Source organism: Gekko japonicus, unplaced genomic scaffold, assembly GCF_001447785.1.
Source record: "Gekko japonicus isolate JY-2015 unplaced genomic scaffold, Gekko_japonicus_V1.1 scaffold139, whole genome shotgun sequence".
Lineage (NCBI taxonomy): Eukaryota > Metazoa > Chordata > Lepidosauria > Squamata > Gekkonidae > Gekko > Gekko japonicus.
The window spans coordinates 1,043,109-1,068,525 of NW_015164186.1; the positions used below are offsets into that span (position 1 = coordinate 1,043,109).

The 25,417-nt window shown below is 44.2% G+C and overlaps 1 protein-coding gene across 1 annotated transcript; it reads left to right on the forward strand.

Annotated features, from left to right (window-relative positions):
- Positions 1-213: 213 nt before the first annotated feature.
- LOC107107823 (N-acetylglucosamine-6-sulfatase-like) lies at positions 214-21,497 on the forward strand. The gene is made up of 13 exons (XM_015408170.1): positions 214-474; positions 2,749-2,808; positions 6,361-6,564; positions 6,720-6,785; positions 8,093-8,191; positions 8,322-8,486; positions 10,855-10,937; positions 12,659-12,777; positions 13,573-13,676; positions 14,486-14,587; positions 15,439-15,549; positions 17,020-17,127; positions 20,464-21,497. The coding sequence occupies exons 1-13, from the start codon at positions 304-306 to the stop codon at positions 20,605-20,607; spliced, it is 1,536 nt and encodes a 511-aa protein (XP_015263656.1). The 5' UTR covers positions 214-303; the 3' UTR covers positions 20,608-21,497.
- Positions 21,498-25,417: the final 3,920 nt, after the last annotated feature.

Here is a 25,417-nt window from a genome sequence, read left to right on the forward strand (position 1 = left end):
CAGGGGCGGTTCTTAATCACCAAAAGCCCGCCTGCCTAATACTGAAAGTGACCCTCTCAGGGTGCGCTTGGAAAGACTTGCAAAAACAGCGTGAGCAGCCCACTTGGCGTGGTTGGCTGGTGGTGTAGTTGAAGGCTCTGTTGGCCAGCACACTCTGGTGGGTGGGGGAGAAGCACAGTGCTTGAGAGAGGCAGGTGGAGTTTGCGCGCATCATATGACCAGTAGAAAGTTGCACTTCCTGAAACTCTGCAACAAGTGTGAGTCTGGCTGTTAGGACTAGCCTTTGCTCGGCCGGGTGAAGGTATGCCAGTCCTTTCCATGGGAGGCTCCTTAAGCGATGGAACTCTCTTATGTTTCTTAACTGCCTGCCTGCTGGCCATGGGGCCAGTGGTAGAGGCAGGAGGTGGAAGGAGGGAGAGGCACAACATACTGTTAATCCTGACAGATGACCAAGACTTAGTGCTCGGGGGCATGGTAAGTAACCCAGGTCCGTCTGCTGAGGGACCCCCCCCCCCCTTGCAACGTGGTTATTTAAAATTTTGCACTCTTAACCCGTAATGGCAAGACTAAAGTGTTTTCGGGGCTCTGGTGTGAAATCCAGGACAGTATCTGAGCATATAAAGGGGCCGTTTTCCTCTCCACTTACCATTTTCCTTCAGGAGATGCTGTTTCTAAGCAAATAGGAGCCTTTGTTTTAGTTGTTTGTTTTTTAAGAGTCTGCATAGATGTGACTATAGGGGGAAATTTGGGGTGGGGGGCTGGTGGTTGATATATAATAGTGTACAAAAGGAGACTTGGTAAGCTATATAAATAGTATGGAAGGAGCAAGTTGTTAAAAAGCATATTTTAGTTGCCTCTCAGGACTAGATAAAATGCTTCCAACTGTTTCAGACCAAGGGGAAAAACTCCCTGTCGGGTCTTGTGTTACTACTTACTTCATGAACATTTTCCTCTCCTGTGAACAAAGTGAGAATTCTGGATAGCAGTAGAAGGCAAGGGACAGATGGCACCGGAGTGTTACCGTAGCAACACCTAACTGTAAGGTCAGATGGATTCACCATGGAGCTCTCCTGTGCTACTTGTACTAGCTGAAGATTAATTGTTTTGGGCTCAAGTAGCCCTCCCTTTGCCCACTTTGAAGATTTTTCTTATGGGGAAGATATTAAAGAGCTAAACCCACTTCTGCCTCAGTAATAGATAGCCAAAGACACCAAGTGAAACAGACTAATCTGTTGGCACATCAGTTCTCAGCTGTCCTATAAGAACAATCTGTCTCTTTTTCTATTCTTTTATCTGGAATGAGGAAGTACTGTGGGTCTCGGTGACGCATGACTTCCCCCTGGATCATGGGACTGTGGTAGGTGACTGAGGTGGTGGAAGTTGTTGCAGTGGCCCAAGCTTGTAAACAACTTGAGGAAGATTGCCCACCAAAGAGTGCTTTGCTGGCTGGGTAGTTGTCCAGAGAGTCTCTTCTAATTTGCAAAAACTTCTGGTACTTCATCCTGACTTTAACAAAGGCCACCAGCCACTTAAACTGCAATTTGCAGCACATGGTTTGCTCTTCATTTTTTATGGTATATGTCCATATCACTCTCTTTTCACAAAAATGTAAACTGGAAATAGGATTGACCCATCTAATAAAGACCCGTGGTTCAAACAGCTGGCCAAGGTTAGCAGTTTCCGCAGGGGCTAGGGGAAAAAAAGATTTCAATTTAGGTTAAGCAAATGTTCCCTATTATTCCCTTCCCCCATTTGTATTTCTATATAGTTTTTTCAAAAGCTTCAGTTTTATGTAGTTCTATAGTTTCATTTTTCTTGTGTGCATGTGTTGTACATTTTAGATGCACAATTTAGAATGTATTTGCAAATACAGTGTATGTTATTTATGTATATAATGCATGTATAATTTGGATTTATTAATGTGCAAATGTTGAAAAATGCATACATTCTATTAGGAGAATTTGTTTTTTGTTTTTTAATAAGCTTTATTCGCTCCCCTAAAAAGGGGAGATATTTCGCTAAAAATTAGAAATAAGGGAGGGTATAAAGAGGGACAAAGAAAAGAATGAGTGGTATTAGTAATATGTTAATCTGTTAAACATTTTATAATCAAATCAGAGAATCCACAGTTTTCTTCTTCACCAAAGCTTCTTCTTTTCTTCCATCTATTAGGAAAATTTGGTTCAGGGAAACGAAATCATGCAAAAGTAAAGAGCCTCTGGTTCAGTTTGCGCAACAGAGGAACAAAATCGAAATAGGGTTTTCCCCCTGGGTTGAAAGAGTAGGAATGAGGAATTTAATTACCCCTGAGTTCAAAGGGTAATGCCTCCCAGCAAGGTTCAAAGTCTTGCTCAATGTATTTTAAGAACCTCTCTTGGGTTACTTTTGAAAGTACTGTATAGTGACCAATGAGAGAGATTTCTGTTCCTGAGGAATAATCTGTGGCTTGAAATACCAGGTGGGAATGGTGACTGTACCCCCATGCCATCATTTAAATGCTGTCCCTGGAAGTTACTCTCTTAATGAAGTATGTGCAGATGAGACAGGATGCATATTAGTCGTACAGATTCTATCTGTCTGTCTATCATCCTATTGATTGCATTGATTTACATTGTATAATCCTCCTTGAGTCTGACAACAGGTGGAATTAAATAACATAACATAATAACATTTTTATGGGCTCCATAAGTTCTTGTAGGCTCATCTTCAAGGTACAGGCCATGACCGGACTGTTTGTTTGATTCCCAGACTCCCATGAAGAAGACACAGGTGTTGATTGGCCAGTCAGGAGCCTCCTTCGCCAATGCTGTAAGTTTCCCACTAATATCACTAATGAATCATTGTTCGCCTGACATATTTTGCAATAAACAACATTTTTAAAATATCCAATGTTAATTGTATCTCCCAGTAGCAACAGATACTTGAACTGTAATATTTGTTTAAGAAAGAAATAAATCCAGTGTGGCTTAAATGTTACATACAAATTCAACGCTTTATGTGGAAGTTACTGGTAAAAAATTAAAGGCAAGTTTAGCATATACTTCTTACACTGTTGACATTTGAGTACCCCGCCCAAGATACTAGAATCTGTTGACACAGTAATTTTAGCACACCCAAAGAAATGTGCATGATATACTGCAGATAACGCCATACATCCCACTGTTTCAACAGAATCTGATATCCATGGAAGTTCACTGTCACTCTCCATGGCATCACTTGCCTTACCTGTTAGTTCTGTATCAGATTGATCATCTTACACGATGAGAAAGGATTACCTGACCTACCCAGCCAATCACATGAATTCATAACTTGATTTTTTTCATTTGGATTGTGATTAAGTACTTGTGGTTCTGTTTCTCTCTCCTTGCCCCAGTTTAAAGGTAAAGATAAAGGTTCCCTTGCTTGAAAGCCAGTCGAGTCCAACTCTAGGGTTGCGATGCTCATCTCCGTTTCAAAGCCGAAGAGCCAGCACTGTCCGAAGACGTTTCCGTGGTCATGTGGCCGGCATGACTAAACACCAAGGCGCACAGAACGCTGTTACCTTCCCACCGAAGTGGTACCTATTTATCTAGGTGCAATTTCTTGCTTTCGAACTGCTAGGTTGGCAGGAGCTGGAACTAGAGACGGGAGCTCACTCCGTCATGCGGCAACTCGGGTCTCGAACTGCTGAACTACTGACCTTCCACAGCCTGCAGTTCAGCGTCTTAACCACTTGAGCCACCGCAGCTCCTTGCCCCAGTTTACAAATCAATAAATTATACATGGACTCTCACTCAACTCCTGGGGTAATAAAACACTTTAATTATAGCTTGGAAAATGCCAGGATTGCCAAATATTCTGTTGGCAACAGCAGCCATTCATTGTTGCTAATGTTATGAAATAATGAATGTTTAGAAATGAAAGAAATTTGCACAGAAAAATGAAACACTTGAAAACTTTCAATTTTGAGAACCCTCCACCCCCATCTCTGGCTCTGAGATAGAATAAGGAGCTAGGCTTGCTCTGGTGACTGTGCTAAAGCATCCAGGCTTCTTGGAAAGGCTCCTTTGGGTCCCTTTTGTAAAAGACCCTTGAGGGGGCCAGTGGCTGTCCTCACACATTAAGAAGAAGAGTTTGGATTTATACCCCGCCCTTCACTACCCAAAGGTGTCTCAGAGCGGCTTACAAACTCCTTTCCCTTCCCCTCCCCACAACAGACACCCTGTGAGGTAGGTGGGGCTGAGAGAGCTCTGACAAAAACTGCTCTTTTTCAAGAACAGCTCTTATCAGAACTACGGCTTGCCCAAGGTCATCCAGCCAGGTGCAAGTGGAGGAGTGGGGAACCAAACCCAGTTCTCCCAGATTAGAGTCCGCACACTTTACCACTACACATGTTGCAGAAAGAAAAGATTTCTTTTTCTTAGTCCTTAACTTGCTATCAGTCAGCTTCCTTGCATGCCCTCGAATTTGTTGCTTTCCTTATTAATTTATTTCATACTGCTTTTGCAGTATACACAGATGGTTCACATCATGAAGAAACTCCCAGTTACACGGTACATTTAAGAACATAAGAGAAGCCAATGTTGGATCAGGCCAGTGGCCCATCCAGTCCAACAGTCTGTCACACAGTGGTCAAAAATACTAGGTGCCATCAGGAGGTCCACCAGTGGGGCCAAGACACTAGGGGCCCTCCCACTGTCCCCCCCCCCCGCAAGCACCAAGAATACAGAGCATTACTTGCCCCAGAGTTCCTATCTATACCTTGTGGCTAATAGTCAGTGATGGACCTCTGCTCCATATGTTTATCCAATTCCCTCTTGAAGCCATCCACCGCCACCACTTCCTGTGGCAGTGAATTCCATGTGTTAATCATTCTTTGGGTGAAGATTACTTTTATCCATTCTAACCCGACTGCTCAGCATTTCATTGAGTGCCCACGAGTTCTTGTATTGTGAGAAAGGGAGAAAAGTCCTTTTTCTACCTGCTCGATCCTGTGCATAATCTTGTAAACATTGATCATGTCACCCCTCAGTCACTGTTTCTCCAAGCTAAAGAGTCCCAAGCGCTTTAGCCTTTCTTCATAGGGAAAGTGCTCCAACCCTTTGATCATTCTAGTTGCCCTTTTCTGTACTTTTTCCAATGCTATAATACTTTTTGAGGTGTGGTGACCAGAATTGTACACAATATTCCAAATGAGGTCGCACCATTGATTTATACTGGGGCATTGTGATACTGGCTGATCTGTTTTCAATTCCCTTCCTAATAATCCTCAGTATAGCGTTGGCCTTTTTTATTGCAGTCACACACTGTCTCGACATTTTCAGTGAGTTATCTACTACGACTCCAAGATCTCTCTCTTGGTCAGTCTCTGCCAGTTCAGATCCCATCAATGTGTATTTATAGTTAGGATTTTTGGCTCCAATGTGCATCACTTTGCACTTGGCCACATTGAACCCCATTTGCCATGTTGATGCCCACTCGCCCATCCTCGACAGATCCCTTTGGAGTGTCTCACAATCCTCCCTGGTTTTCACCACCCTGAACAATTTCGTGTCATCCGTAAATTTAGCCACTTCACTGCTTATTCCCAACTCCAAATCATTAATGAACAATGTCAATGAAAACCAAACAAATTAAAAAGAAATTCTGCATCAAGAGACACTGAAATGACAGTCTAGCATTTGGGACTAAACTTAAATGGTGCTTCAAATCCACAAATGACACTAGGTAAATTGGAACAAATATTAACTGACCTTTCTAAGGACTGTAAACATTTGCTGAGCCCAAGGCTGGCTGAAAATGAGAGGTTTTGGTCAGCCTCCTCAAAATAGAACGTTTAATGCTGGAAGTTGGAGGGCATTCCACACTCTTGTTGCCACCACAGAAAGGCCCTGTCATATGTGGTTACCTGCCAACCATCTGTTGGCAATGATACCCAAATAAGTGCACTTCTGTACTATTTTTGTGTCCAGGTAGGCTCAGGTTGAGGCCCTTTAGGTAACCTGACCTTAATATGCTTGGGGCTTTTATAAGGTCAAAACGAACACTTTAAATTTGACCTTGAAGCAAACTGGGGCACAATGCAGTTAACTCAAGAGCAAAGTTTTAGTACTATGAAGAAAAGGTGCCCCTGTTTCCACTCTCCCTTTGCATTCATAATTTCATGAATTGCTAGATTGTAGCTTCATCTTACTTTGTTAAGCTGAACAATTGCAAAAACTTGTAGAGAAGGTGTTCCAAACTGCACTAGTTTCTACACTGGCAGTCATTTTGGGTCCAAGGTGATGTTTTGAACAGCCCTCACGGAGGGGATGCAGGTCACATTGGAGGGTGGAGAAGGAGGTGGGAACAGATAACATGGATTAACACGTCTGCCTTCAGTTTGCAGTCACTCCACTGTGCTGTCCCAGCCGCAGCAGCATCTTGACAGGCTGCTATCCTCACAACCACCTGGTGAGAAACAATTCCTTGGATGGCAACTGTAGCAGTCAGGCCTGGCAGAAGTTTCAAGAGCCGTTTACCTTCCCAGTGTACCTGCAAAAGCAAGGCTACCAAACTTTCTATGCTGGCAAATATCTCAATCAGGTAAAGATGCTGTCCTCTGCTGGTAGACTTTGTTAACATGCCCCAAAGGGCTTGAATCACAGCTTATATTGTGTAGTAGCATATTACCCAGCACACCTTCCTTTCGAAGTCATACTCCTTGCCTCTAACTTGGAATTCCTCTTTGCTTTTCGTAGTATGGTGACCCCAAAGCAGGAGGTGTTCAGCATATCCCTATGGGATGGAACTACTGGCTGGGCCTGGTGAGTGTGTTACATTCTTCTTCTCCCCTAAGTTTGCAACTGAGAGGGTGGTGTGTTGGGTAGGCTGAAGCGGTAGAGACAATTGAATATGTACTTTTATATTGCCAGTACTGTCAGAATATTCAGGAAAATGTACATCACTCCAATTATATCCAAGTATCCAGGTAGATCTAATTATTTTTATACTTCTTTTCTCTTTGCTGATTGTTGTAAGGAAATCCCTTTCAAGGCAGCGAGATTTTGTGCTTTGGTATGTCTAATTAGACAGAAGATGACTGCTTCTTTTTAACAATTTTAATGGATGTTATTCTAGTAACATATGTTCATACTTCTAATTAATATGTTCAGAATTCAATGTTCCCTCTAAGCTGTGGAGTCTTGTGAGCAAAAATTCTACTTTGTGAGCTACTGGCATTAAAGCTGTGAGTGAGCGATTTGGCTACTGCATAAATTAGTTTGCTCTGGAGCCATCCTTCCTGAGCTAAGGCACAAATGTGTGAGCCGGAGGCTAAAAAACTGTGAGCTAGCTCACACTAACTCAGTTTAGAGGGAACACTGGTTCAGATACCTAACAAATATATATGTTTATATGATTGCTGATATATATGCTGATCTTGGATCATAAAAAACTTTTGGTGGATTGATTGGGTAGGCTGCTGGTTGTGGAACACCTCGGATAGGTTCCCATTCAACTGAGAAGCTTGCTAGGCTGATAAATAACAACCACGTTCGGACTTTCTGACAAATCTCCATTTGTTCTATCAAGTGAACAAACTCAGACGCTCCCATGCTGTCTTCCCTCCTTGCACACAGAATGCAGTTGAAGGCATCCCGATTTGGGGAAGCCTTTAATCAAATTCCAGTATGCCATGAAGTCCAAGTGTTGATGCATAAGCAAACAACGGTTTGCATCCTGGGTTTCATTCCAGTTTAGAATCTTGGTTTGTGAGAAGGAAATAAGCTCTGGTTTGTCCCAGTGCTGGTATTTGGATGTCGCAGTGGACTGGCATTTGATTTAAGGCTTCCTTAACAAGAAAGCATTCAGTTGCCCGTGTGGTGGTGGGGGCGGAAGCACCAGTGCTGTTGTGCCCATTGTAGATAAGCAGAACAAAGCCAACATGTTGCTTAGTCTTTCCCATAAGGATCTTGGGAAAAGAGAAAGTAGAACAAGACTGTACTGCAGTATTAGAACCTTGGAATATGGTGGGGGGTGGATGAAATAGTTATTGTAGGCTCATGGCTGGGCTTGGTTGGCTAAACTTGAAAGAAGCCTGTTCACTAATAACTTTGGTATATATGCCCAACAGGTGGGGAATTCCAAGTATCATAACTACCCTCTTTCAGCCAATGGCCATGAGGAGAAGCATGGAGAGCGCTATGAAGAAGACTACCTCACTGACCTCCTTGTGAGTCTCTCCATATCTCCTTCCTGTTTTCCCACTGTCTGCAGCCCTCTGAGGCCTGGGTCATTCATGACCCTCTCCCACTGTCAACCTCTCTTTCTCTCTGTCCATCCCCATCACCTCCCTGCCATAGACAAACCGGAGCCTGGAATTCCTGCAAAAAACCTCTCACCTTCCCTTTCTCATGGTGTTAGCCACGCCTGCCTCACACTCTCCCTGGACCGCAGCCCCCCACTACAAGTCAGCCTACAGTACCATCAAAGCGCCACGTACTGGAAGCTTCAATGTCCATGGGAAGGTGAGTAGCAAAGCAACAGAAGTGGGCAGTGGGCTTTTATGGCTTGTAAGTGAGGCACTGTTAAGGCAAAGCAGGCCACCAAGGGCATGTGGCATCTATACTGTGGCTGGGTATAATGTGGCATCCATGCTGGCTCCCTTCCTTTTTCTGGGCACTGTTCAGAATTCTAGTTATAATCTGTAATTCAAGTAAAATGGCTTAGGCCCCCCACAATACGTTGGTGGCTGCAAAGGGACATAAAATGAGAGGCAAGCTGTTAAAATCCCCCAAGGATTTGCCCGGGCTCCCCGCAACTGTGGGGCGCCCAGGCAAGCCAAGGGAAGGCATGGGGTGTGGCCTAATATGCTAATGAGTTTCTGCTGTTGGGTGTGGTCTGTTATGCTAATGAGTTCCAGCTGGGCTTTTTCTACAAAAAAAGCCATGTGGGTTAGTGAATGAATGAATGACTTTTATTTGAATCAGGTTCTGTCAGCAAGGAAGATGCCCAGCCTGTGGCACACACCCCCCCCACACACACACAATTATGCAACTTCTTCTCAGTGCAGGCTCCTCCGGGTTCAAACCTGAGCAACCTCTGGAACCAGTTATAAGACCCGCTTCCTTGGAATGGCTTTCAGATATCAGGATGAAGTTAGGAACAGGTGGTCCAGTTCTGTTCTGTTTTAAATTTGATTGTATTTTGCTGTGGACGGGAAGAAGTGTGCTTCTGTTACATGCTATCATTTTTTTTTAAGTTACCATCACGTTATCTTTCTGCTGTCGTGGTCATTCACAGCATTGCAGTGGTTTTCTTGAAGTCTTAGTAGGAGCTGACCACTTGGGAGTGGAAAACAGCAGCCTGCATGCAACACAACAGTATTTTTATTGGGTTACCTTTGAAATAAACCTGAAGCCTAGAATGCTAGTAATATTAGGGTTGTTCTGGTTGATGCTAAAACAGGTAGGAGTGTTGTAGATCTTGAGGAATAAAAATGTGTTCCTCCTGAAAGTGCCATGAGATCATGTCTTTGCTGCAATAGACTAACATGGCTACCCTTCTGCAAAAGGCGTGTGCTGTTCTTCTCCTCAGTATGAATGTTTGATGATTCACAGTGAAGGCCTCTTCATATATGTCAGTTACCATATAGAACTCATTTCACATATGTCAGTTACCGCATAGAAGGAACAAACACAATTCCAGTCTGTACAGATGGCAAAGTGTACTGCCAAACATGCCAACAGTGAAGCTCGAAGTTCCTACTTCAAATCCTGCCTCTACCATGACAGGTGACCTTCAAAGAGTCACTGCTCTGTATAGGTACAAAAATACTGACCTATCCTACAGGGTTGTTTGTAAGGGTTAGCAAGGCTATTTTGGGGCAGGAACGGAGTTCCGGCTGGCTTCAGAGTTGGCCATGGCCACTACAGCCAGAACTTCTGGGTGCATGGCTACAGAGGGAAGGCCTGGAGAGCGACCCCCCCCCCCGGCAACTCCGAGGTGGATGGGCCGGGGGGGCCCTGGAAGGATCGGGGAGGCATTTAAATGCCTCCCCCGGCCTGTCCAAGGGCCGGCTTGCCCGGGCAAGCCAAGGGAAGGCAGTTTAAACTGCCTCCCCTCCCTTCCAAGGGCCGACTTGCCCAGGCTCCCCGCAACTGTGGGGTGCCCAGGCAAGCCAAGGGAAGGCATGGGGTGTGGCCTAATATGCTAATGTGCAGCACTGTCCGGGGTGTGGCCTAATATGCTAATGAGTTTCTGCTGTTGGGTGTGGTCTATTATGCTAATGAGTTCCAGCTGGGCTTTTTCTACAAAAAAAGCCCTGTGGGTTAGTGAATGAATGAATGACTTTTATTTGCAGTCAATGACCATTTATCAAAATAATACATATCCGTTAAGGGTTAGTGATTGTAAGGAACATTCTCCTATGATTTCTGTTTCAATGTATGTTTTGGTTGTAATTCTTGTATACTTTTCTGTTGCAACTGGTTGATGTATGCTGATCTTTAATTTGAAGATGTAAACAGTGTAAATAACCTATGCAGGGTACCGTGAACACTTTGCCATATACTGTATAAATGAAAACTGCTTTGGTGGCTGTGGAGATGCAAGGAGAGAACAGTGGTACCTCTTGGTGTGGGAAAGGACTCATGCTTCAGTGGTGCAGTGCACATTCTGCTTGTAGAGCATCTCTGGCATCTCCAGGTAAAGGATCTCCGTTAGCAAGCGCTGGGATGGGAAAGACCTTTCTGTGCCTACAATCTGCCAATCAAAGTAGACAATACCGCATTAGATGGACGGTGGTCCAAGGCAACTTTGTGCATCTTGTACCACCTCATGACACTTAGCAGCTGTGAAGAAATCATCCCTAATCATCATCCTCTTGTTTGGCAGGACAAGCACTGGCTGGTGAGGCAAGCAAAGACTCCTATGTCAAACACATCCATTGAGTTCCTGGACAATGTCTACAGGGAGCGGTAAGGATGGAATCTGGACTTTCAGGACAGTTAGGGCGCTCTTTTTTGGAACACAAGGCTGGCCCATCTATACTGGTGAACTAGGGCACCAGGCTTTAAGGGACACCAAATTAGACAGAAGTGGATTTCATTTACCCACTTAAATATATATTAATTTATATTATATATTTGATTTTTTTCTCCATATTGGATGGGACATGCTGAACTCATGGGGTGCCGAAATTTTTTGAGCCAGCCCTCTTGGAGCAACAGAGAGGGACAAAGTTAGCGGGAGCATAATATGTACAAAGAGATCAGGAGAGGATCAGAGACAGTGTCCTTTTGGCTACTGTACAGAGAAGAACTGGGGTGGAAATAGGTTATAACTGATACCCCTTTTAAAGCTTATTTAAGTTTTTAACGCCAAAAAAAGCTTAATTAAGTTTTTAACACTTGTGAAGCTGTAGCGTAGTGTAAAACCACAGTGTCAGGCCTAACGTGACAATCTGAACAATTCCAGACAAGGTTTCCACCTGTGTGAAGCCACCCATCTGTGGCCAGAGGATGCTGTGCAAAGACTATTAGACTTGGACAAGAGAGACCCAGGCTGAAACCCTTGCTTGGCCTTAAAATTTGCTGGGAGACCCAGAACCAGTTGCGTTCAGAATTATCTGGATACTTAAGCAGGGTGCCCCTGCCATGAATACAGTCTGAAACTTCTTGCAAGATGGGCAGAATACAAATATAATACATTTTACAGTTTATGTAGCACTTTGACTCTAAGAGAGTTTTCCTCTTGGTCGCATTTTGTAGGTGGAGACACGACTTAGAAAAGGCCACACAGGGAGTTCAATGGGCAGATGTGGAGCCTGGGCTCAGGTCAATGGTCTCATTGTCCTTAAAAAAAAAATGAAGCAACAGAGTAGTGATCACTTGGCTTGGATCTGGCCAGTTGGTTTCCAAGAATAAATGCTGAACTAGATGGACATAGGTCTGACCCAGCAAGGCAATGGTTAGTAATATATCTAATTCTACAATGCTCCTTAACTCCCAAATTGGGGTAAAACAAACTTTTAAAGGGCCTGCTGTCTACATGCACATCCGGGTTGCACTGTAGGCTGATTTTATTTATTTTATTTTTCGCATTTATTTTTCGCATTTATACCCCGCCCTCCCCGATAGGATAGGTTGCAAAATTCAAAAATAATATTGCCTAAAATTTTGTAAGACTTAGGGCTCACTTGTGGGTTGCCCTGGCAATCTGACTAAATCTTGAAGCTTTCAAGACCTGTCCTCAAACTACAGAACCTTCTGCCAAGGCCCAGTGCTTGGCCAAGGGCAGTGTACTCTACAGGCAAGCCTCATGGCACTGGGGCTGCCATTTTGGGTTGCAATAGCAAAAAGTCACCAAGGTCTTGCAACATGATCTTAAAAGCCTTTGGGTGGGTGCCATTTTTTTAGGTTGCCTCAACAACCAAGCAAATGCCATGGACAACAATGAAGAGGGGGAAGAGAAGAGGAGCCACACCCATGCAGTTCCTCATGGATCATCCACTCATCTTTTGGGAATGTGGAATAAGCTGTATGGCCACACAGATGCTGAATGTGTGTGAATGCCATATAAGCAGTGCTCAGACTGTCTTGAGTTGGGAAAAGAGCAGTGGGTTAAAATATCCTGTTAATGTAATATGTGGGTAAATCTATACTGGGGCAGATAGTTATGTGTGTTTCTCTGTTTGCAGCTGGCAGACTCTGCTATCTGTGGATGACATGGTGACAACAGTGCTTGGCCAGTTGGAGTCTCTTGGCTTATTGAGTAGCACATATGTGTTCTATACCTCTGACCACGGTTACCACGTTGGTGAGCTGCAAACTGCTGCTGTCTAGATCTCTTCTGGTGGGGGGGGTCTATGGAGGAATAGTAGCATTTGAGGAGAAAGAGCTCCGTATCTTTTTCATTAGAGAACTGGTGGGACATGGGGGGAGTGATCAGGCATGCAGTTGTGGGGCGGGGTGGGGGAGGATCCTTGAGTTGTAATGCAGCATCTAAATGGAAAGTTTAAGTGCTTTTAAAACCCACTAGTTTGAGTGGAAAGTATTTAAGAATGTATTTTATTCTTCCATTAAAATCTACGGGATTTAAAAGTATATACGTTTGACTGGATCATGCCCAAGTGGTTCAAGTAACTTTTAACCCAAAAGTTTTATGTGACTTTAATTAAACAAAATGTAATGCAATTAAATGTTAAGTACGTGCCGATCATACTGGCTGCAACTCTGCAAAGTGGGAGCAGGTGGCATTCTTAGTAAATATTTCAGGGAAAAACACTCTGCATGGGTTTCCTCTTACCTGTGTAAGTAAAGGGGCTTACTTGGGTGTGCATTTAAATCAAAGCTTGAAAATTAAGGAAATCATCCTGGAATATCATAGGGTGGCAGAAAACCCCTAAATTCCCACCCACGACTGCAGCCTCAGAGGTTGGGTAGAGCTGATTCCGGGCATGTGGGGTTAAGTGAAGAGCCAAAGGAAGTGGAAAATCCATATATGAGAACCAGGAGTACATATTCCAAAAAGAAGTTCCAAGTATCCTGACCATCTTTCTATTGATGTTACCTTTGGAGGTGTAAATCAACAAGGATTTATTTGCCTCTGCAGGTCAGTTTTCACTGCCCATTGACAAGCGGCAACTTTATGAGTTTGACATCCGGGTGCCGTTGCTTGTGCGAGGCCCAGGCATCAAACCAAATCAGACCCGTCTGGTAGGCATCTCTCTTTTCTCATCTCCACTCATCCCCTCCTTACCTTGAGCTAAATTTATCAGTTTGAAGTGCCATAGCTTTTCATGTAGAAGGCCCCCGACTGGATCCTCAGGACTCCCTGTTAAAATGATTTCCAACAGCCCGGCTGGAAAAACTCTTTCTCTGACTGAGGCCAGTTGGAATAGACACCAAAGGGTGAGGAGGAACCAATGATCTGCCTTTGTATAAGGCAGCTTCTTATGTCTATATGAATGTAAAGGATGTCTCCCAAATTTTTGATTGGCCTTCTTCAGTGATGCGCACACACTAAATGGTTATTGCAAACATGATCTTTATCTCTGCTATGGTGGATATTTATGAGCAAAGCTAAGGCAGGTTTTTTTAGTGATAAAGTGGAAGCTTACAGATCCTAAGCTTGATGCCAAAACTGAGAAGGGTATTCACTGCTTATGGAAATCTAATGAAAACTTGGATTATTTATTAATCTATTTATTTATTAATTTTGGCTTATATGCCACCCTCCCCATGAACGGGCTCAGAGCGGATGACAACAGAAGTTAAAAAATTTCAAATAAGGACTAAAACATTTCATTAAAATCTTCCACAATAAACAGTTAAAACAGATTTAAAGAAGCTGTGAACCAAGACAGATGGCACAGCAGTTTGATATTAGAATCCTTAGCCCTGATATGTCAGCTTTCTGCAGGAGCTCTTGCCATGAGGGAGAGCCTTCAGTTGTGTCTTGTCAAGAAGGGTTTTTTATATTGAGTTGAATGGTCTATATTCATTCTGTAATTCTTCCTCTCCAGGAGCCCATCCTCAATATCGACCTGGGTCCAACCTTCCTGGACATTGCGGGAATCGATGTATCTCAGACTCACATGGATGGACAGTCCTTCCTTCCCCTGCTGGTGACAGCTTTTCCCATGACTCCATTCTAGAATGTTCTGGGCAGCAAACAAGAGAGCCATTGTTAGGAATCCTATAGACCTGTGGTTTTCAAATTTGATGCTTTGTAAGGGACTCTTCCCAAAATAATTCTGCATGTCTGTTTGGGCCGATGCTGTCTAGGAATATTGCTTAGGGGTTCAGAGGATGTGGGTTTTCTTTAACTGGTTACAGAATGGTGTCTGAGGGGGAGGGATGGACTATAAGAGGTTAGAGATAAATTGTTATAGCAGAATTATGTCCTTTAGTGAGGGGAAAAGGTACTGAGAATGGGGGAAAGAAGAAGCTAGAATTCTATTTTTAAACATTGTATGCCACTTGGATGATATTATGGTCAAAAGTGGAATATAAATATAACACTTTTTTGTGCTGTTGTGCCGCCTGCCATGGAACCCCTGTGTGTTGCAGAGGGTACTGGGCAGTAATATAGTTGGATGTATGCTAGGTTCACATGCTGCCAAGACCTCTTGGGCATGCAATGGGAACCAACAGTACACTGTACAACACACTGCTTCGTAGCATGGGACAGTAGTGGTAAATTCTTTTCAGGGAAGCTTGTCTGTCTTCACTGAATTTCCAAGGACAGTTTGGAAAGCTCTGCTGTAGATTCAGCTCTCAAACAGGCAGTTACCTGCTAGAGAATATTTTTCCTTATCACTACCAGTCCTATTCTTACGGGTGCATGGATTGGGCCAGAACCTCTACCATAGATTAAAGTGTAGGATGGCAAGTTTGGGATGTCATGGTGGAAAGCAAGGGAAGGCTAGTGTTCCAGCTGGGATGTTTCTTCAAGCATATGTCTCCTTTGCCGTAGGTGAACAAGACACGCAATAGTAGCTGGCGGTCTGATTTCCTGGTGGAGTACACCGGAGAGGGCAGTGGTGGGAGAGACCCCAAGTGTCCTAGTTTAGGACCAGGGGTATCGGTGAGTGTTTCTACTGTGAAGTCACAGGGCTGGATTTACTTGGGGGGGGGAACAGAGCCCCTGCAATGAGAGAACCTGAGAGAACCTAGATCATTTATTTATACCCTGCCTTTCTCTCCAGTGAGGACCCAAAACATCTCTCCTCCATTTTAGCTTCACAATAACCCTACGAGATAGATGAGGCAGAGAGTGTGGGCGTTTTCACACATGCTAAATAATGCAGTTTCAATCCACTTCAGCGATCTTCTGCAAGTGGGTTTTGCCATTTCACACAGTAAAATCCAGTTGCAAAGTGCATCAAAGATGCAGGTGCATCAAAAGTGTGTTACTTAGTGTGTGTGGAAGCACCCACAGTGTGATTGGCTCAAGGTCACCCAGCAAACCTTCGTGGCAGAACAGAGATTTGAACCCGGGTCTCCCAGATCTTAGTCCAACCCTCTTAACCACTATTGTGAGGATATGATTATGAGGATAAAATGGAGGAGATGAGACTGAGGGAGGCTGCTTTGGGTCCCCATTGGGGAGAAAGGTGGGATATAAATGAATGAAATAAATAAACACATTATAACCAATAACTCTGTCACATGTTCACAAAGCTTTTAGAGCGTTTATACTCTTGTTCCAGTAGCCTCTTAAAGCTACCTTGTGCCACGTTCTCAACAGTTGTTAAACTTCCCAAAGTCATCAGTTTTGTTTTCTGTTGACTTAGCCTCAGTTCAGAAGTAAAACTAGCCTTTGTTTCTAATGGGGATGGTTTTGGGTAGGAACCACCCACACATCTGCAGCCATCCCTTTAATAAACATGGCCTACCTTTTACTTTCAGACAAAAACTTTGTGCCTGTAGAACATGCAAACCCTCATATTTCCTTTCCGTCAATCTGTCATCGGGGGTTTTACCCCAAGGGGTCACTAGGTTTAACATTTGCCTATGCAAAGTGGAGTTTGTTTCTAGCCCTTCCCGTAATTTTAATACATACCAAACCAGCCTTCCAAACAGTTGGCAGAAGCTATGCTCTTGGTCTCTTTTGTGTTAGCCTTGTTGTACCCTTGTTAATTTATCTATAGTATCCCAAGGAAGTAAAATGGATGTGATTATCCCAGATCATCTCCCTTTCTGTGCTCAACACTCTCTCATGTCAGTGCAATTAGAATTTTTTTCATCAAAAGGATAGGGAAGGGAATCTCTCCTCCTCCCTATTACTTAATCCAGATCTCTTCCAAAAGTTTTGAAAAGGGATTAGAGGGGTGACATTCCAGCACTTTGGGTGGAACCAGGCAAGTCATGTGATCTTTTTCAAACAGTGGTTTGAGCTAAGTCCTGTGTTGTGAGCGAGGGTCCGGGGGGAGTCTTGTGATGGTGGGTTTGGGGAAACCCTGGTTGAGGAGGATGTTTTAGGGTGTTTCAAAGTCTCAGCTAGATGCTAGCTTTTTGTATAAACTCTTTTGCTCTTTTTTTCTTCCCACCCTAGCAATGCTTTCCAGACTGTGTATGTGAGGATGCCTTCAATAACACCTATGCCTGTGTGCGCACATTGAGCCCCATCAACTTGCAGTATTGTGAGTTTGCAGATACCCAGGTGAGCTTGGCCACATTCTGCATCCCCTGCCCCCCATTCCCTTCCTAATGGAGGTTTTAATGAGCTAAGGATTCCGTACTGCAGTTGATGCATGGGGAACACTCGCAGTTGGGCAGTCTTCCAGAGCTGTCCACCTTGAAGGAATCTGTTTTCTCGTCATCCCAACCAATCACAAAGTAATGAGCTAGCTTTCAAGTTTCCCCAGAATTTTTCATCAGGCTGGATGTTCTGCACACACAAAAAACTGAACTGAAGTTGGGCAGAGAGAGAAAAGGCTCATTCCATAGCAGTTTTAAAATGGAGGACAGCTTAGTACCGAATTGAGCTCCAGCTAACTCTGTGTATATGAAGTGCCATCAAGTCACAGCCAGTTTATGGCAACCCGGTAGGGTTTTTAGAAGAAGAAGAAGAAGAGATTGGATTTATACCCCGCCCTTCACTACCCAAAGGTGTCTCAGAGCGGCTTACAAACTCCTTTCCCTTCCCCTCCCCACAACAGACACCCTGTGAGGTGGGTGGGGCTGAGAGAACTCTGACACAAACTGCTCTTTTTCAAGGACAGCTGTGCCAGAGCTTGCGACTGACCCAAGGTCACATCAGCAGGTGCAAGTGGAGGAGTGGGGAATCAAACCCGGTTCTCCCAGATTAGAGTCCGCACACTTAACCACTACACCAAACTGGCTCTTAAGATGAGACGTAGAGGTGGCTTGCCATTGCCTGCCTCTGCACAGTGACCCTGGACTTCCTTCCACCCAAGTACTAATCAGGGCTGACCCTGACCCTTTGGCTTCCAAGAGCTGATGAGATCGGGCTAGCCTGGGCCATCCAGGTCAGGGCCAGTTAACTACCAGCTTTGAAAATATAATGCATACCGTTTTATTTATTTATTTAGCTTCTCTGTCCTGGCAGCCTTTGGTGCAACTCAAAAGACACATGTGTTGCCCCCAGCACCGTTTCCTCTTTGGGTTGCAGAAATCTCCCCCCCCCCCTTTTCATTATTATAGTTTTGTAATCAGGGCCGGCTCTTCCACTAGGCCAACCTCAGCGACAGCCTGGGGTGCAGATCTCTGAGGGGCACAGTGAGGCCCCTGCCACCACTGCCCGCCTGCCCCCAGCATGGCTTTCTGGGCACCCCTGCTCCACAGTGCGCCCCTTCCCGCCAGCTCACTTTGCCTCGCGCTCCTGCCTCCTCCCTCCTGCTCAGCGCACTCCTTCCTGCTGGCTCGCTTCGCCTCGTGCCCCTGCCTCCTCCCTCCGGCTCCACAGCATGTTCTGACTCCGCCCCCTTCCCCCCCCTTCCCGTGCTCTTCCTTTTGGCGATGGAAGGGAGAGGAGCAGGAGGAGGCGGGGCGATTTCAATCACGCTCTTTGGGGTGTGTGGGGCACCTCAACTCCTCCCATTGCCCCGGCAAGCGCAGTGCGGGCGTGGTGGTGAGGCCATGAGCCACAGAGCTGGCGGTAGCAACAAGAGCGTCGGGACGAAGCCTGCGAGGGCGTAGGTCTTTCGCTCTTCTCCTTCCTTGGTTCTCTGTCCCTTTAGACGTCTGCTAGCTTGGAGAAATATAGATCTGCGGTGAGGGGGGGCGCGCCACAAAGCAGACTCACCTGGGGGGGTGCCAAAAGCTAGCCTCGCCTAGTACCGAAAAAAACCTCAGGCTGGCCCTGTTTGTAATTGTGAAATTATTATTCTAAAGGTGGGGGGGAGCTAATGAACACTCACGAGCACTGAAAAGGAAAAAAGGAGTAATTAAACTCCCTTCGCCAGAAGAAAGAACATGATTAAGCAACCCTTCATCAATGCCAAGAATAAGCAGCAAGTTAATTAAGCATAAACAGAAGCTGCTTTCTTTTTTCATGGGACAGTCCTGGAAAGCCTCAGTAATGCTTTGTCAGCCTATTGCTGCCGTTGCCTTTTAGGTGGGGGGGAAGTTGCTACATCACATCTGAAAAGTCAAACAAAAATACTACGACATAATAAATTGACAATGATGTCATCTGGATTCTTCATCTGAAAACAACTGGGTGAACAGCTGGCATCTATTCCAGACTAAATGGCTTGTGTGGAAGCACCCACCCCCTCCAACGCAGCTCTTCCAAAACTCTACCAATAGCAGGTTTGGCTTTTCTATTATCTCAAGAAACTATTTTTCTTTTTTTATTCCATACTTTACGTTCAGCCTGATCAAGAGTTATGGGGAACCTGAAAGATTTCTCACTACTTTTTTAATGTTTGGGGGATGGGGGTAGAAAGCACCATCAAGTCACAGCCAGGGCTCCCTCTAAGCTCTGGGGTCTTGTGAGCAGAAATTCATTAAAGCTGTGAGCAAGCGATTTGGCTACTGCATAAATCAGTTTGATCTGGAGTCCTCCTTCCTGAGCTAAGACAAAAATGTGTGAGCCAGAGGCTAAAAAAACTGTGAGCTGGCTCACACTAACTCAGCTTAGAGGGAACACTGGTCGCAGCTGGCTTATGGGCAACCCCGTGGGGTTTTCAAGGCAAGAGATGTTCAGAGATGGTTTGCCCTTGCCTGCCTCCATGTCATGACCCTGGTATTCCTTTGGAGGCCTCCCATCCAAATGCTAGCCAGGACCAACCCTGCTTAGCATCCAAGATCTGATGAGATCTGGCATAATTGATCCTAATAAAAGCCTTTATATGAGAACAAGATTTTGGATATTTTTTATATGGAATACCATGGCTACTTGCCATTTTTTTGTATTTTTTCACATCAGTTTGTCTGCTAAAGGTTTCTTGTTCTCTCCGAAGCATTCTGGGGAGTATTCTAGGATTCCTTCAGGGTGCTGGACAAGCCCACTGATCCTTGCTTCTGTCTTGTGCAAACCCAGAATGTGCATTTCAAAAGTACCCCTTTCCTGTAACTCATTGTAATGAGCATACAAAGCTTCAGTGAAGTCAAATTATTGGTTAATCGAGCTCCGTATTGCTTGCTTTGATTGGCAGCTCCTAAGATCCTTTTTTAGCTATGCAGCAGAAAGGGAGCATGGGTCTTTCAGCATGCAAAACGTGTGCTCTGTCTCTGAGCTGTGGTCTCCTTAATTGGGGGGGGGGAGGGGGTCAAGATCTGTTTGGGAATCTTGTCAGTATTAACCAAGAAGCTTCACTGGCATTTTGAGAAGACTCAGAATTGCTCAAATTCAGTTAGTCCGTTCCATGGAGAACAGGAACCTTATTGATGAAACTAGTACTTCCTTGCTATTCTGTGTTTGTTTCGGACCATCCTTCCTCCTTCAGCTCCATCCCCGAAGATGAAGCTTGTGGTGAGGATGTAGCTTCTTTTTGGGGGCGAAATCCTGACTCATGTCCTCTTTTTGCAGGCTTTTGTAGAAGTTTATAATATGACTTCAGACCCACATCAGCTCCTCAATATAGCCAAGACTGTGGACCCCTCACTGCTGGAGCAGATGAACCAGAGGCTTATCAAGTTCCAGGCTTGCTCTGGGGCCAGCTGTCGTTCCTAGGGAGCCTCAATGATGCTCTCAATGACTGTGCCAAGAAATCCAGGAAGTCGTGTTCTCTCTTGATTCTCATCTTCTCCATTCTTAAACTGACCATGGGCTGGCTTTATGTTCTGGATTTCTTGGGTGGCAAGCCCAGGTCAGCAGACAGTTTTGTTGATGGGATCTGACACCAGGAGGATGGGGTGGTTAGCTGGATGAGTGGGTGGAAGTTCTGTGCCTTGTTTCCCCCCAGTGGATCTGATGTCACTTCCTGTTGCCACTTGTTCGCTGCTCAGCCACATCCTCCTTTTTGTGTCTGGGACTGGCAGGCCAAACAGCTCCACTCAGAGGGCTAGGTATGATCCAAGGACCATGCGCTGCTGATCTTTACTCTAAAGAGTCATTCACAGCCAGACAACTGAAGGATTGCGGTACCATTCTTTCCACAGGGTGGGGATAGGTTCATTTTCTCATTTAACCAATAAATCCAGTTCCTGATAGTTACTGGATTATCACCATCCCCACCACCGTATTTTCTTCTGAGATCTGCGTGTCCTTTCTCAGTGGTTTGTTCCTGCCCCTCTTCTGTCCTTAGAAGTTTTGATTCAAATGCTGTTTAGCCTGTGGTGGCTCAGGAAGCTGCTGTTTGATCCCACTTGTGACTTTCTGTGTTAGTGCTGTGAAAATAAATGGCATAAAGGACTTTTTATTAGGAATGAATCTCTTGCATTAACATTTGCTGAACGAGCTTCTGCTCTGAACACAAGTAAACAAAAGCCAGACATGCATGTCTTCTATTAAAAACTGAAGACAAGCCAGAGTCTCTGCTCCAAGTTCTGCCTGTGATCTAAGAATGTAAGATAATCAGTGTTTTCATGGGGACAACAATGCCACTGTTCACCACCTATGTTTCATCCCTGTTTCCACTGCTAACAGGTAACATGCTTCACCCCTAAGGAAAGGGATAAAGGCTGCTGTGTTTAACAGGCTTGCAAGCAAAAAGTAAATAATAAATATTAGTGTGCATTGGGGAGCAATAGCTGGTAAAAGCTGTTACTTGCAAGCAATGTTCCCTCTAAGCTGTGGAGTCCTGTGAGCAAAAATTCTACTTTGTGAGCTACTGGCATTAAAGTGGTGAGCGAGCGAGTTGGCTACTGCATAAATTAGTTTGCCCTGGAGCCCTCCTTCCTGAGCTGAGACAAAAACGTGTGAGCTGGAGGCTAAAAAATGGTGAGCTAGCTCATACTAACTCAGCTTAGAGGGAATACTGCTTGCAAGCACTACCATGTGACTATGCATAATTTGGAAAACATAAATATGTTCGCAAAGTTTGAAGACTATGGAGGACAAAACTCTGGCCATTACATAAAGTCTCTCCAGTTTCTGAGCCACATTTCAGAGCACATTCCTCAGTGATTGCTATTAACTCCTCAACATCTTAGTAGTAGTGTGTCTCTGCTTCTGTCCATCTGAAATATTTGGAATCCAAAGAGCCCATGAGGTGTGTAACCAATGTGGTGTAGCAGTTAACAGTGTCAGACTAGTATTTGGGAGACCTGGATTTGAATTCTCACTTGAACCATGGAAGCTCACTTGCGTGCCTCCTGTAACAAAAAAAAGTCTCTAGTAGAGGAAAATTGGTTAGCACTGGAGGGGTATATAGCGGACCTAATATTAGAACATCCTGAAGCTCAAATTCCACTTGCGGGGGATTTAAATGACCGTATGGGGAATAATGACAACTTTTTAGCAAATAAATGTAACTCTTTTTTAAATAATAGAGGACAGGGACTGGTGCAACTCCCATTTAAGAGATCTTCTAAAGATCAAGGTGCAGATTTCGCTGGCTGGTGTCTGGCCAAATTAGCACGTAAGCAGGTACTTCATATTCTAAATGGTGCTTTTTATGGTGACTTTCCGGGAGAATTTATTTATATGGTAGGAAATAGGGTTAGCTCTATTGATTTCACTTGGGTCAGTCAGTCACTCTCAGCCTAACCTACCTCATAGGGTTGTTGTGAGGGAAAAATGGAGGAGAGAAGTACAAAGTAAGCTACTTAGGGTTCCCATTGGGGAGAATAAAATAAACTGATTAATTTAAATTTGTTACTTAATTAATAAAATACAGGGATCGCTCGCTTGCTTGAGTACTGATAATGACCTTTTGTCGGGCCATGGTAGCTTCACATTATGCTACTTGCAACCAAAGATGTGGGGTGATTGGCTACATCTGTGTTTAATGTCAGATGGCTATGCCTGAAAAGATGTCAACAAATCAATTTTTCCTTGGTTCCCTATCCCATTTAACACTGAGTATTGTTGCAACAACATAAAATGAAAAGCAATAAAATGATTATGCAACAAAATACATAACTGTTTACACAGTGCAGTAAGCAAAAAAACGCACACATCTCTGTCCCCAAGAAGCTTGTTATATAAATGTCAATAGTGGGGGGGGGGGGGGCCGAAAAAAATTTTTTAAAAAAATGAAAAGGGGGGGGGGGGGGGGGACGACAGATTAAGGGGAGGAGCAGGCAAGGAAATGGTCAAACAAAATTCTGTAAAGTTAACCGATGTAAAAATCCACTGCATCTCAACAAAAATGAAAATTCCATCAAAGTACCCATCGTTCCTGTAACCACCTGACCACAAAACATGGATAAAAGCATCTTTGGAAGATGTTGAAGCTTGTACTTTAGTAAGTCCTTCAAGTGGGAAAGTTTCAGATGGGAATTACCTACCCTGTGTTAAGACAAACATGCCATAGTTAGGATTCTGTAAACTGATTTGTTTGGCTTGGCACTGAGAATATGTTTGTTCTTGTGGGGGATCAGATGTGCCCACAGTTTGTATCTGGTCCCCATGGGTCCATACTCCAGTTCATAGGGTTGTGAATTTAAAATGCTTGATATGTGGTGAGCAGGGTGACAACTGGGGCTTAATTGGTCAGCATGAGGGGTCCATGGCAGTGTTCCCTCTAAGCTGAGTTAGCGTGAGCTAGCTCACAGTTTTTTAGCCTCCGGCTCACACATTTTTGTCTCAGCTCAGAAAGGAGGGCTCCAGAGCAAACCAATTTAAGCAGTAGCCAAATCACTCTGTGACATCCTCCTTATTGGGGAGGACTAGTTTCACTTTAAAAGATCTCTTTATTTTGTTTAACAGGGTAGATTCTGCTGCCACCAGGAAATTTTAAGGATTTCCAAACCTTTATGCTTATAATGTTGCTCTTACTAGTTTGGTAGACCGAGTTCAAGGCTTACGAGGAACTGTGTGGTCCTGGGAAGTATTTCATTCAGGGCGGGTATAAACTTGAATAAAAGAGGATTTATTGAAATAAATACTAAATAAGAGGGTGATACAATGTAACTAGTAATGTGTAAATGATGTACAATTGCTTTGGTATATCAGTCAATCTTTTCCCTCACTGACAGGGATCTTTTCATGTAACTTTGTAACATTTGTTTATCTCAATGCCATATATGTTCACTGTTTCACTCCAGTTTGTTATGACACTCAGACTTTCCTTTAACTTTTCTTCACTTAAACTTTACTTTACTTTTTCCTATAAACTCAGCTTTCAGCTCTCTTTCTCTTTCTCTCTGAACAACCTCAGCTGTCAGCTTTTAACTGCTTCAACACAGAACTGCTTGTGTACATATCAACTGTCAACTTGTAACAAGCTCCTGACTGACTCACATACTCATCCAACCAGATTCACTTCCAAAACCCCTCCCCCTCTCTGTCAACCACCAATCATACCACATTTGCCTCTCTCAACCACTCTGATGATCTTATTCCTTTTTTTCCTAATCAGGTCTGATAACGATCTTTTTTTCCTTGCTTGTAACTTGGGCTTTCTTTGGGTCTTCAAACCCTCCTTAATGGTGTCAGCTTCCTGTCTTTCTTCCTCTGCTAGAGATAGCTGAATAGTCTGCAATTCTCTCTCTTTATCTCCAGCCCTTCAGTTTTGGAGGTTTTTTGGAATCGTAGAGTTGGAAGGGATCTCCAGGGTCATCTAGTCCAACCCCCTGCACAATGCAGGAAATTCACAAATACCCAGTGACCGCTGTTTCACACCCAAAAAATAACAAAAAACCTCCAGTATCTCTAGCCAAACTGGCCTGGAGAAAAATTGCTTCCTGACCCCAAAGTGGTGATCACCATTTCCCTGGGCGTGTAAGAAAGGGCCACAAGAACTAAGCACTGATGCAACACTTCCTGCCCTCCCTCTCATGATCTGCCTAAACTGTGTGTATAAAAATCTAAAACAGATGGCAACATGACCAAGGCTGGAGAGAAGGGTTTCTCTAGGCATGATAAAGATATGCCTGACCACCTCTTCTCCTCCTTCCACCTTCTCTGATAGACGTCCCAGATCTGAAGTGACTGAGCTTGTTCTCTGGATACGGGCTTAAGCGTTTTTGTTTTTAAAAAGTAGGTAAGGCTTTTGAAGTTTACTCTTTCGGGCAGCATACGTTCCTCTAAAATCTTTCTGGAATACCAGTATAATAATAATAAACTAGAGCAGATCAATGTGTCTGTATTTAGTTGAAAGGAAGATGATCCTGAATGTAAGATAACCCCCTTAAAACTGTTATACCCAAATGTATGCTCTTGTATGGTGTATTGCTGGTGTATGGTGTGGAGGGGCACTCCTTTGCTGGGTTTTGCATACTCATCAATTATCCCCATATGACAGAGTTTGCCACTAGTGAGTTTGTGTTGCCTGAGGTAACATCGGAACTCGGGATCTCGTAGCTCATGTTTTTAGTGGCAGTATCTTGTTGCTATTTGTTCTCCTTTTGTCCTTTCTGCTGTAATTCAGGAGGCC

Excerpts from the sequence above, each read along its gene's own strand:
- LOC107107823 (XM_015408170.1), top strand. The coding sequence starts at position 304 with ATGCCAGTCCTTTCCATGGGAGGCTCCTTAAGCGATGGAACTCTCTTA. Across the intron at positions 13,677-14,485 it reads AACCAAATCAGACCCGTCTG|GAGCCCATCCTCAATATCGA; the intron begins GTAGGCATCTCT and ends CTTCCTCTCCAG. Across the intron at positions 14,588-15,438 it reads AGTCCTTCCTTCCCCTGCTG|GTGAACAAGACACGCAATAG; the intron begins GTGACAGCTTTT and ends CCTTTGCCGTAG.